Source organism: Centrocercus urophasianus, unplaced genomic scaffold (assembly GCF_019232065.1).
Source record: "Centrocercus urophasianus isolate 14NV4802_14NV808 unplaced genomic scaffold, USGS_Curo_1.0 seq_19, whole genome shotgun sequence".
In the NCBI taxonomy this organism is placed as follows: Eukaryota; Metazoa; Chordata; class Aves; order Galliformes; family Phasianidae; genus Centrocercus; species Centrocercus urophasianus.
In genome coordinates, this window is record NW_024884744.1 from 14,440,700 (window position 1) to 14,454,535 (window position 13,836).

General features: G+C 40.2%; 1 protein-coding gene across 11 annotated transcripts in view; it reads right to left on the reverse strand.

Moving 5' to 3' along the window:
- Positions 1-12,982, reverse strand: part of MFF (mitochondrial fission factor) — a 20,741-nt gene extending 7,759 nt beyond the window's left edge. For 2 of the 11 annotated variants that reach the window (XM_042820665.1, XM_042820664.1), the window contains exons 1-6: positions 12,328-12,427; positions 9,590-9,807; positions 9,162-9,337; positions 8,010-8,098; positions 4,053-4,127; positions 562-720 (exon numbers count right to left, since the gene is read on the reverse strand). In XM_042820665.1, the coding sequence (XP_042676599.1) occupies positions 562-720; positions 4,053-4,127; positions 8,010-8,098; positions 9,162-9,337; positions 9,590-9,807; positions 12,328-12,407 (797 nt within the window). In that variant the 5' untranslated portion in view covers positions 12,408-12,427. Of the gene's footprint in view, positions 1-561; positions 721-4,052; positions 4,128-8,009; positions 8,099-9,161; positions 9,338-9,589; positions 9,808-12,063; positions 12,103-12,327; positions 12,428-12,630; positions 12,720-12,812 lie in introns of those variants that run through there. The other 9 variants (XM_042820669.1, XM_042820666.1, XM_042820675.1 and 6 more) reach the window with 8 other exon arrangements.
- Between the last annotated feature and the right edge of the window lie 854 nt (positions 12,983-13,836).

A 13,836-nucleotide genomic window follows, 5' to 3' on the forward strand; every position in this document is an offset into this window, starting at 1 on the left:
GTGGTCACCATCAGTCACGTATCAACCAGAGATAAGTATTCATTATACAAACTGACAGAGCCTAAAGTCTCAACATATTATCAAAAGCAGCATCTGCAGCCAATGCCTTGCACAGAAACATATCCAGTTTCTGTACGTTTGCACAGAAACATATCCAGTTGCTGTACATTTGATTTATGGCAACATCAACCCAATCTTATTGATTTGCACCATTACTCACCAAAATAAAAGTAGTAGATAAGGTTAATAAATTTGCAGGTTTGAGATCAGGCATTAATTGAAGAAAAAACCTGACAACTTGGAAAAATTAAATCCCTCCCAGTCGCAGATTAGCTCTTACGATTTTTGTTTGGAAGGAAATCTTAATGCTGTATTTCAATAAACAGAAGCATTTTGAAATGTGAATTTTGGACAATTAAATTGCTTATGAATAGTGAACGCAAAGGAAAGCAAAAGCAAATAATTTCATCTCATTATTTTGTAAACATAAACCACACTCCACTAAAAGGAGAAAGAAAATGAAAGCAGCAGAAGCTGGCAGAATCAGTGACAACCAATCACCTGCGATTTTCATCCAGCACATCCAAGACCTGCTGGTAAGCCCTACGTGTGGAAGACTGGATAAACGATAAAATGCCACGAGCAGAGTAAAGATTAGTTCCGTCTTCAGGCAACATATTGGGAGGACAGACACGAGCCTGTTGCACTGATGGTGTCACACTGTTCATATAAGCACAATAAATGAAGAAAGAAATACTGTAGTCAGATTTTTAATTAAAAAAAAAAAAAAACACCAAACTTTTCAGATAGCACCCATTCCAAAATGTTTATTGCTCGCTTTCAATTTACCCTTCTCTCAGCATTATGAAGGTGGCATCCCCAAATTCCAGGTGTAAGGAATTGTGAGCTATGTTCACATATGCAACTCTGAAGGGTTACACTGCATAGTTTTTAGGAAGGCCTTGCCCAGCCAATTCTGTGCCTGGCAAAATCAGCAGACAAGTCCTCACTGACACCAATGAGAAAGTATTTTTAAAAGCACAAGTTTTCTCAGCAAGGAGAACCTCACAGACTCTTTAACAATTTTTTCTTCATGTTGTGACTAAAGATCAAGATAGCATTTTGATTTGCACATGAACAATGTTTAAAGGCTATTGCTAGCCTTTCAGCACAGAATTCATATCCCAGGGATAAGTTACATGATCTGAGTTTTTGGCCATGATAAAAAAAAAAAAAAAAAAAAAAAAAAAGACCCTTACAAAAAAATACAGAGGATTGAGATGGAAGGATGAGCATTTTGGTTTAAAGCATTATACAAACCTTACCTCTACCAGACAGAAGCAAATTTTGATAAACTGCATTTGATTAAGTCATTTTTCCTCAAGTTTAACCTGACATCATCCACATTGCCCTTCAAACACCAAGGTTTTCTTTTATTTTAATCAGGGATTCTTAAGTGAGGCGCTTTTTTTTTTTTTTAAAGAGGAAGTCACTTCTGTTAGCTTTCTCATTTACATTAACACATACATACAACATACATACAAGAGAAAGCGTGCATCACTGCACCCTTTAAATCTTGGGATAGTTTCTATTCCAAGATTAACATTCTTATTTCAACACTCCTTGAACTGTTGATGCAAAATAGAAGTGGCAAAGTTACCAGAGTTAGAATACAAATCTTTCCACGTTTGTTAGCATTTTTATGAAACTAATCAAACCCTGAATGGTTGAGCAATTGTAAATGGGTTTGAAATGTGGATAATTTCCAGGTGGGTCACAGCCCTTTAATGCTCTGTTTTGAACAGAGATGCTTTGTGACTGGCTGGCAGCAAGACTACAAAACTGAGAAAGAAAGAAAATTCAATTGAAAAGAGATTCAAAGCATGTTATGCAGATGTCCCTTCAGCCACAGAACAGTTAAAGCCATCCCAAGCTCCTAGAGACATGCAAAGACAGCAGTGGCTGGTGCTTGACTGACATTAGTCAGCATTTATCAGCTAAAGTGCAAATACCTTCTCATGTTGCTACAGAATAAGTGTAGCCAAAAGTAAAAAATAAAAATAAACATTTCTATATTTTTTCCTATGAGTTGCAGAATTGATCTCTCTTTCATATTTACGATGATTTCTATTTTGCCATCAATAGCAGTGGTCACAGCCACAAATTTATTTCTTCAATTGCATTGGAAATCCCAATAGTCAGTAGAAAAATCACTACAAGCAGGGAAATACTGTCACTGCAGTAAATTCATGAGATTTTTTATTCCTGTATGGATTTACCAGCTTGAAGGAAAGGAAAAAAGAGCTCAAGGCTTGATGTCATAATATGTTGTTATACTACAGCTAATTTTCCTTGTTTATTATCTCAGATATTAGGCTGAATGAGAGCTTTTAAAGAAGTGACAGTATATAAACATATGGAAAACCATAAAATACTGTAAAATTCACATTGTCCAAAATACTTTTATTGTAAATAACCCTAGTAATGTTATTTGCAGAGTATTATGTAGATACTGAAAAATTACAAACAAACAAACAACAACTGAACTAAAACTACACAAAATTCCCTAGAAGAAACTGACATGTAGAAAGTCCACAGCTCAGGGAAAGGAAAAAAAAAAAAAAAAAAAAGACTGCAGAACCAGGTAGTTCCTAATTCACTGAAATACTCTACAGTCATTGGTTTATGGGCAGCTTCAAGAGGTGCTTCATTCAAGAGTTCTTTTTACTAGAGAAAAACTCATTTCTTACTTTGAATATATTTCCTCCTGGACATGAAATAAACTGCACAGCAACATTAAATTAGTCAAATTTTTTCTGTAAGGACTACTGCTAATTTTGTTATTGTTCTGAAGTACACAGTTTAGGAGAGACCTTTCTTCCTTTCTGAAAGCAAGAATAATTAAATAAAGGGCTCAAATCTCAGAGTTAGTGAATATGGGATGCAGGGGGCAAATGAAGAAGCTGAATTCTTCCTCTGTGCTCCTGTTTCAGGATTACTCATCTATAAGCATGCACTAGCCCCTTGGACTACATCAGAAGCCATGGAAAAGCAATTTAGTTAAGTAAACATCTGATACACAAACCAGCCAAGATGACACAAAAATAATTCTCTAACATTGAACAAGACTACTTATCAGAAATTGTAGCTACACCCTTTGGTAGAGGAATGTTCTTAGTCTTCAATGCAATTTCATTTAAAATTTCAGAACAGTTTTCACATTCAGTCCCAGACAGTCACTGTTTCAGCACTTTCTGGTTAAAAACACCAGTAAATTTCAGAACAGTGAATTATAGAAATTACTATGAAGGAGTTCAGTAGCAGTCTACCTTCCCAGCAGTGTCCCCAAAGCCTTCTAAAAAGGTGTGAGAAATACAGAGTTTGTTTCTCTTAGTTCTAGGAATATCAAATAAGGGTAAATAGATTTAAATTAGAAGTTAGTTTAGATTCAGCCACAGACTGCACTATCATTAAAGACGTGCATACCACAACCTTTTACCCCATAACTTGCATGAAGAACAGGATTTCTCAAGCTATGAAATAGAAAAGTGCATCTCCTTAGAAAGCTCAAAGGGAAAGGCAGGAGCAGAAGGAAAAAAAAGAAACCAAAATCACACAATCTACCCATTTTTATCCAATCTCAGTGGCTTGTTGACTCATGATTCACAGTGGAACCTTTGCATTCAACACTGACTAGCAATGGACAAGAAATAGCTTCATTTCTCCAGGTAATCACAGTCTAAGAACAAGAGTGCAAGACTAAAGCTTTTCTTTTCTCTCTTTTTTCTTTTTTTAATAAAATCAATTGTTAGTTGAAGCTCTGCCTTTCCTTCTCCACCACTTATTTCTCCCTACGTTTCTCACACCGGTGATTTGGGAAAGCTTGGTAAAGCATGCAACAGAAATAGAAACCACATATTCAGTGTAGCAAAGGCTGTTTCAATTTTATATTCTAAGTTACAGATACTTAGTGTGAAAGTTAGTATTGCAGAGAGGTACATACTTAAAAACACACTTCTGATTTTCATATACCAGGTAACATGTTGGCTTACGTGCAATCCTTAGTCGAAAGAGGTGACTGGAACCGTGGCATTTTATTTCTTGGGACAGTATCTGATCTGTGCCACCTTGAATAATAATTGTAATCTCTTAAGTAAGCATCCTTTATAAAAATGCCATTTAAAGAGCAGTTAATATTGCTAAATAGGTAGAAAGTTATTGTACAAGGAGATGCCCACTTGTTAGTCTCCATTTTTGTTTTTGTTTTTGAGCATTTGAGAATTACTTTCTCAAACAAAGCCAAACTCCCAACAAACTGTTGGAAATGCATGCAAACGGATGACAAGAGAGAGTGAAGAAAAAAAAAAAAATTACTCAAAGAACAAGAGGAAAAAAAACCTTATCTATATCATACGGAGAACACAGTGGTAAAGAGCACAGCCAATTCCTTTGCCTCAATCTATTCCAGAACATTTGATTTTGTCACTTTTGTAGGTCAGGAAATGGAATTTTGCACAGTACATGCGAGTATTTTGTCTGAAGACACTACTGTTGCAGATTAAAACTTGAGTATTATACTCTCTCGTAAGCAGATAAAGTTTTTACACAGCAGTATCCAATGTGCTTTTTCAATAGGGGCAGTCTACTCAGTGCTATCTCATCTATCAGGAAAATAGACAAAAAAACAACTTTTATAAGAATGAAATATTTGATGTAATTTGAAATGAGTGTAAAAGATGGGACTGTGTTTCCTATGAAAATGTGAACTAGACTCTAGAAAAACCCATGGGAAGAAAGTGCTGATCTTTGTTGCAGTACTTTTTATTGCAGAACTACCTAAACATGAAAACAACTTAAAAGTCAAGCCAGTTTTGATAAAGCAGCATTGTACCATTGCAATAATTAGAGCAAAGATAATACTATCAGCCAACACCACTGGAGACAAGAACTTCAAGAGCAGCTAGTTTCTCGTGTATTTGTACAATAGTGGAACAATATTATTTCTGGCAGGTAAAGAAATTAAAGTTGAAGTTACATGAGACATAACAGGTGTACACTTAAGTTTTCTGTAGTGCAAAGAATGCATTTTTAGTAAAATGTCTCTATTTAAACAGTTTATTATCAATAACAAAGGGAATGAAGTTTAGAAGAAATGAATCATGTTTACCAAGAGTCTCTAAAAGAAATAGCCATCTATACAGGCTATGTGATAATCAGTACAATCTGAGGTAGCATAATTAACATCAAACAGGCTTATTTGCTTGCACTGCCTATCTCATTCAACATCAGAACACATTCACATCAGCAGTGTCTCTAAGTGGCTACCACAGTGAAAACAGAATGCTATCCTATTAGTTTTGTTCATAGAATCACCACTTCTATTTCCACAAAGCTTACTTTTTTTTTTTGCTGTTTGCAATAGATGTCCCATAGGCCTAAATGATGAGAGTCAAGAGATACCAAGCCTTTTGTTCTGGGTGCAAAAGGCACGGCTCACACAAATGCAGAATTTCACCTTGAACAGAGTATTTTCATAATATGTATTGATAGAACATTCTCCTGAGCATTAAGCCAGGTCTGTAGTTGCATTCTCCACGTGCAGATTGATACAAGCTAAATGAGGCAGAAATGACAGAATTGCTATGAATGCCACAGCATTTTGAAAGTGCTTTCTTTTTTGACCACACTGCGTCAAAAGCAGCAATGATGACAGAAAAAGAAGCATTTCTAGGAATCTCAGTGGTATCAGAACAGATGTTCTATATGCTAGGCCCAGCATAACTTCTGTCATAAGAAAAAAAAAAATGCATTTTCTGCAGGCCAGCAAATGTGGAATGCTGCAGTGAAGAAATTCAGATTCTTCCACATTATCAGTAGAGAGCACAGATACAACAGGCTTAGTATCACTTAGATGTTACTCTTCATAGAAACAAAACAGACTGATCCAGAATCTTGTGTAAGTTTACATAATTCTTCCAGAAGACTGGAAAAGCCTAGTAAAATAACCTGGATTTAACATTATGCAGGTGCTAGCACAAGCATCAAAACAGGAAAACTCATCTCCAGATGTGTCACAATTTCCTGGCTCTTGCAGACAATAAACGGAGTCGTGCAAATTAGCAGTGACTTAGTTCACTCATCACGTCCCTCTTAAATTTAGAGGATATCAGGTTTGTATTGCACTGCCAAGCCTCTTTGAAGGACTGCTAATAGATTAAGCAATTATGTTGGCAAATAACATTTAGACAGTTTTAAACCAGTAATTCTACATATAGTAGAATAGTAAAGCACAGAGATGAGTTTTGCAAATTTAAGATTTCTGGATTGAAGAAATTCAGACATGAGAAGTCTCACAGGGATGAGACACATCCAGGCAGAGCTGCTCTTGCTAGTTTTCTAGGTTGCAGGCTATGCAGACGCAGCTCGTGACTTTAGGGAGCGCAAACAAATGTTGGGAGCATGGATAAAGTGATTTCAAGAAATTGCAAGAATTCATTCACCATCTGCTTTTCCTCCAGCAAGGATCGAAAAAGTAACATCACAGTGCTAAACTTCTTCACAAGCAACTTCCACCACATGAAGACCATCCATTCCTGCATGCACTGTATGCAAACCACCAAACAGGCATTTGAAGGTCATTCCTGTGGCAAAGTTCCAGCATATCCAGTCCGACATATTTTAACTGGGTGACCAATGTCAAAGGGAACTTGGACACTTACTAGGCTGCTAAAACACCTGGAGACTGAGCTGATCAGCAGCTTATGGATGTGAATTCGAGTTCGTCAGCTCAGTGAACTTAAAGTTCAGTAGATCTAGATATGTGAGATCTATGAGCTTGTATAAAAAGCCTGATTAAGAAAAGGAAGATAAGCAACAGTATTTCCATGAAGATCTGGAGGAAGAGAAGGAAAACTGTAATTCCTGAAATAGGCAGCTGAATACGTTTCAGCAGTTTTAGACAAATTGACTCACAGGTAGATAGAAACCTAGAATATAGAGTACCTCTTGGTACTCCTGTAAATACAAGAGAGCAGGCATTCCTAGGACAGTTTACTTTCTTTTTTTTTTAAACACTAAAAATAAGTAGAACCCTAAGTAGGTCATGTGCTTATTTCCTAAACTAAATTTAAGGTGGTTTAGCAATATTGCACTATTGAGTCTTCATTTGTCCAACACAGAATGAATCCCATTGTTAGGTCTCACATCTCAGATTCTTTCATTAAAGCAGCATTTCTTAGGGTAGCTATATTAGGAATTGTTTTGATCAATACATACACATACAGGAAGATTAAGTGTTACACTGCAATAAAAGTAAAATTATTGCCAGGTGGAAGAATGCCATCACTCAAAATATACTGAGAGCAATCAAATGACTACTGTATCTAATCGGAATATATAGACATGTATGTCTTTAGAAAGTACCATAAGAACTGCTACCTCTGATGATATCAGTAAATGAACTTTCCAGTTCTAAATCTACTTGCCATTTTTGTCTCAGGAGATGATGATACATGCTCACAGATCCCAATCCACAAAGTATACAGACACCAATGAAAAACGACTTACTCTCACACTCATGAGAAATAACCATATTTCTTTGTCTATTAATTCAAACCATTATGTGATACCAACAGCAATAACTGGGAACATTTTAATGCACACAAATAACTCAATTTCTTTGAAATAACCTGAAAATTCACGAAAAAAAAAATTACACCAGTTCAGAAACTGAAAAATCTCCTAATGCAGCAATTCACAATAACTCATGAAACAACCATGTGCCCACAAACACTCCCACCTCTAAACTCCAAGAAAACCCTCACTGTACCAGAAGCATAGAAATTAAGAAAAATGCTAGCTTTCTAGTGTTCAAAATTATATACTTGCTACAGCATACAAAAACATTACTTAGTAAAACAAAACAAAAAAAACAGCATGAGGAGATAAAGAGCAAAAGAGATATGTAGTAAAGCTGTAGTTGTGTCCCTGTACCCTCTTGCTTTACTCACATGGAATCATTTCTGGCCAGCTGGCCATTCTGTCGAGTAGCATTTTCACTCATGGAACGTTCTCTCTTCAGTCTTCCCACTGAACGAACCTGCACAAGAGGGGAACAAAAGGGAGATGAAAGACAGGAAATCCCAGGATCTAAAAACTCAGCACTGGAGAGTTAAGTTAGTTCAGTCCTCAAAGGCAAACTGGAGCTGTTGAAGCAGTCCAGAGGAGGGCCACGAAGTAGGCCAGAGCACCTCTTCATGAGGAATTGAGGGAAGTGGGTTTGTTTAGCTTGGAGAAGACTCCAGGGAAAGCTCACTGAGGCCTTCCAGTACTTTAGGGGAGCTTATAAGCAGGATGGAGACTTTTTACGTGGCCTGATAGTGATAAAAGGGGAACTGCTTTAAACTAAGAGAGGAAATTTAGGTTACATGTTAGGAAGAAATACTTTACTCAGGGAGTGGTGAAGCACAGGAACAGGCTGTCCAGAGAGACTGTGGGTATCCCATCCTTGTTCAAAGCCAAGTTAGATGGAGCCCTGATTTGGCGGTGACAACCAGCCCACGGCAGAGGAGTTGGAACTAGATGATCTTTAAGTCCCTTCCAACCCAAGCCATTCTGTGTTTCCATGGGTCTCTTGGTGATCAGGAGGAAGGCATCAGATGAGAGGATCTGATGCTGGTACATGTAAAACCAAGTTCCAGACTCACTGCCATCCATTTGTTATCAATCCATACAACCCAATGCCACAAGTATGAACAAGTCTACAGGATGCACAACTTCACTAGTATTTTCCAGTTTGTAAGATGCCAATTACACATCATTCACCTGCATGCCACTGCCATATGCTTCTTTAAAGTATGTTTTTTAGACTTTTGTTAAAACTCACTAATTCTATGTATTATATCATTTGTCAGACTTTCAGTTTCATAGCATCTCACTATGTGTTCCAATAACAAAACTGCAAATTAAAACCACCAGTCATTTTGTCAGTTAAATACAGAACTTAAAGGTCACAGTTAGAACTACAGTGCTTATAAAGATATTTTGTATTTTCCTAACTTAGATTGCAGCAGATAGACCTGCACTACAGCAGAGAAATCTTTATTTCATTTTGCTTTAGAAAAAAAATTCTCAACCAGGTAAAAAGCAAAATAAGTACTAGCCTCTTCATTTTGAGGGGTCATTTGTTGTGGAGGTTTTTCTAAGTCCAAAAAATCTAGTGGTCGATCACTAAGAGAAATAACACGGGGAGGAGTTTTCAATGCCAGTGGTTTGAATGGAGTAGACTGAAGAAGGTCGAGGTCTGGAGGCCTGGAAAGTGGAATGTCTTCACTATTACCTGCAAGAACATCAGTTGTCAATAGAAAGCAAGTTTCTTTTGTTAACTATTTCCTTCGCAAGTTACACCAAACTATTCACAAAGCATTTTCAAAATTTGAGGTACTTCCTAGGCCAAAGTTGATGAGCAACAACTGTTTGAGAATTGGAAAGCATTTTATAAGTTTTTCTTTAAATATATATTTCTGTCCTTTCAGAAATTCAGGGGATTTAAATTTTGGCCTGTTTTTACTATATTGAGATGCAGACATACCTGCCACTACAATCCGCTCTGGAACCTGCATAGTTACACTGGCATTTGGAAATCCTTCTGGGATGCTCTTCTCAAGGTCAGCGTTCTGAGGAGCCACTTTGAGTTTCTCTGGGACCCTCATGCGCTGACTGATCCCTTCGGTGTACTCCATCTCATACTGAAGACGATTGATTTCTGCCATCTCAGCAGCTGGTGATGGGAACGCAGCCCCACTCATCCTGCCAAAAGGAAACCATGAGCTGTAATAGCAATGTACAGAAGCATGGAAAGCAACTAAGGAGATCTCTCTCTGGTTTAAGATTGAGAGAAAAAGAAATCCTAGAGCTGTGCATGTAGAGCGGCAGGAAAGGGACCACTGATGGAAACTATGGGCTAGAGAGGGAACTCAAATGGCTGACAGAACATTTTCACTGGGGCAGTGGCCGAGGGACCTCATCAGTAGCTCTGATAGAGATAGTAGCTGTAGCTTGGGTTAAGAAAGAAACCCTGGAGAGACAGTTTGAATGAGGCTGCAGAGCAGCTCCCAGTGGAAACTGTGAGCTGCAAGAAGCCTCACTTGTGAGAAACCTCAGCCAGTCAACAGCTGGGGGCCTCAGCTGTAGCTCAGCTCAGACAGAGACATCGGTTACTTTTACTGTTAGGGTTAACGGGAATATTTATTTGTATACATCTATGCACATGCACAGTATGCAAATACAGTCAGTATGGGAAAACCGTCCACGGGAAACAGCTTACTCCAGCAAGAAATCTTTTATTGGCACTGCTTGAAGTGGCTCCCGAAGTGAAGCAATCTATTCCTGCAAAAGGGCATTTTTTGCCAATATAATTACAGCGACATTCTTTTGCTATTTTTGACAGCAGGGCTACATCTGCGCTTTGCTTGTGCCTTAGAAAGCTGAACACACAGAACCCTGACTACAAAATGTTTCGGTGCAGGTGAGACAGAACACGAATCACATCACCAACCAACCAGCACGAGCCCACACACAGCACCTCGTGTTTGGGAGCTGCGCATCAGCCATCAGCATACCACCATGGTCAACCCAATATAACCTGCTCTTCTGTGCACACAGATGCACAAAAACAACCTGGGTTCTTCCCTCAGTGCTTCACTAAAGAGCATCTGCTCTCAGGACCCGCCCAAGGAAACAGCCTCTGTGATCCTGTCAGATGGCACCTCCATCTGTTTTGCACATTCTATTTTCATGCAAAGAAGCCAGACGACCCCTTTATTCGTTGCCATGTAATTAGACTAATACTTGACAATATCACACAGAAACAATACTTCCCTATCAATAAAACCTCAAACTGACAGCAATTTTCAGACAGCAGAATTAAGCACACAGAAGGATATGTCTAAGTAAGACTGCATTAAATACACTCATCCAAGACATGATCCACTTAGCAATCTGTCCTGGGATCTTTGATGTTACTTTCAAGACTTACAGTCACTGCAGATCAAATGAAATACATTTATTCATCTCAAAGCCTCACTCATTTCAGCACATTGCAGAACTGGGCATCAAGGAGGTCTTCATTCTATTTAAACTTAAATATCTATCCTTAAAGGAAGTGCCTGAAATCACACACAGATTTAATCACACAGAATGGCCCAGGTTGGAAGGGACCTCAAGGATCATGAATCTCCAACCCCCTGCCACATGCAGGGCCATCAACCTCCCCATTTAACACTAGACCAGGCTGCCCAGGGCCCCATCCAATCTGGCCTTGAATAATCAAATCAAATAAAAGGAATTGGAACAGCCCACTTTGCTAAATACTTCAAAATATGCATATGCTGTCTAAAGGAGCTCAAGAGGTGCATAAGCAGCTCTGTCACTTCAGGATTCTTACAGGTTTTTTTTTTTTTTTTTGGCCCTGTCCTTCAGACTTGCAAACTACATTTGTCTCTCTCATGAAATGTTGGCTGAATCAGCCAGTGACAGGTAGAGACTTCCAGTATTTCCACTTTCCAAATGGTACTTCTTCTTCCCAAACAGGGCCTATGATCAGTAAAGCACTTCCAGATCAACAGCATTAAGATAATCACGATGCCAATATCAAAGAATCAATTTTAAGAAGACCTTAAAGTCCCCATTACTATTGGAGTCTATTGGAGGCAGCACACAGAGCAGCCACCTCTCACAAGACCAGACTACAGACGTCCCACAGCTTGTTTGCTTCCTTATTCTGAAGTACCAGGACAGCTATGATGTTTGTCATCAGGTATCACAACGCTGCAGCACTGTTTATTATACACCACAGCTTCCCTGAAGTTTGGCATTGATCTGTGTGTAAGTCAGCACAACTGCTGCTTCCCAGCTGTAAGATAAAGCGCACGCAAAAAATGACAAATCAGAACAGCTGTTCTATATAAAATATAAACTAGAAACTAAATAGTGCAGCGTGGGTCCAGCTGTACGTGGTAATTGCTGAGGAATACATACAGCACCTCAATATCTTCTTACTCTTACCTGCTTATCAACACTGACTTTTTTTTTTTTCTGTCAAGTCGATTTCAGTTTTTAACCTATTTATTTTTTTTCTCCCCACAAGAGAACAGCAAAACCACAAACAGTGACATTTCAGCAGCAGAACTTCAAACGGGGCTCGTTAACAAACGCCCAGCCGTTCAACAGGAACGTAACCATCCACTGCTTTCTGTCACAGGCATTAGGCAGATTTCAGAAGACACTAAAAAAAAAAATCACAACGAGGATTTTAAAACTTATACTTACAGAATTAAGTGGCTCTGAAAGGGCATTAAGTGGCTCAGAAAGACAACGTCGGGAAGCGACAAGGTGCAGTCGAACCACATAGGCGCCGAACTCCGGCGATCCTTCACCCCGCCCGACGCGACCGCCCCGCACACCGCGGCCACGGAACGCTGAGCGCGGCCCCGCTCCCGGATCTTCCCCCCGCTGCCTGCAGTACCTCTGAGGCTCCGGCGCCTCCCGGAACCCCTGAACCCCTAGCAGGTTTCAATGCAAAAAAAAAAAAAAAAAGAAAAGAAAAAAAAGAAGAAGGAAAAGAAACCAAACCTTTTTTCCTTAACAGAAACACACCGGAAACGCTGGAGAACACAGCGCGGTGAGACGGCCGTGGATCCAGGACCCTGCGGGGAGGGGGAGGCACGGCTTGGGCAGCCGGGAGGTGGCGGGGGCACAGCACGGCACGGCTTGGCTCGGCGGCGCTCCCTCCAGGCCCAGCAGCGCGCACTCACCCAGACGCAGCGTAACGCGCTCGGCCCTGCCCGGCCCGCCTGTTGCCCCGGCCGGGCCGCCGCTGCCGTACTCCTGCGCTGCCTCCGGCGGACGGGGGATCGTTCAGCGGCGTAAGGCGCCTTCAACCACCCTTCAGGTGAGGCGCCGCCACCGGGCGGGCTGACCCCATCGGGCTGCCGTAAGGACTGCCGGCCGCGGATCGCGTGTCACGTGATGGAAAGCGGGCGGAAACGGCTCCCCCTGGCGCCTCACTTGCGGCCCCGCCGCAGGGCGCCCATTTTTAGTGAGGGAAGGCGGGCGGTGCGCATGCGTGCTGGTGGCGCCTGGCTGGTATTGGCAAGGAACCGCGTAGTTCAGAACTTCCAGCCCTTGTTTAAGCTTCGCAAAGGCCATTCTGCGACCTTACGTAATTAGCACCGTGAAAAACTCGTCAGCGCGATGTAAAATACATCCGAACCACAACGCTCGTTTCCCGACTCGCTCCCAAGCAGCACCGTGACCGCCCGCCCCACCCCTGCTGTCCTTCGTCAGCCCGAGGGCAGCGAAATGAGAAATGCTGTTATGTAGCGCAAATTATTATTATTATTTTTAACAGGATAAAAAAGCTTCCTCTTTTCACTATTTTTTTTCAATGCCCACGGTTATGTTTTAGAGGTCAAAATGAACAGCAGAGGCAGAAGTACTGAAGTGTATATTGATCCAAGGTCAATGCAGCTTGCTAATTCCGTCCTTAGAAATGCCAAAAGCACCGTTTCACAGAGGCAAACGATCTGAAATATGATCTTTTAGAAGGTAAAAAGAAAAACTACACAGCACAGAAAATTATACATTGTTTCTCTGCAGATACAGGATGCTTCACTTGGCCTCCTTGAAACAAGCTGTTTTCCTGAGTACCCCTCAGCAATCCCCTTTCCTCTAGCACTATCAAGATGAATTTTGCCTTTAAAATAATGAAAATCTAAGCCTTGAAGCACGCTAGAATTTTCTTCACCAGTGATTCCATGTGTACAGCAGGGCTCAGGT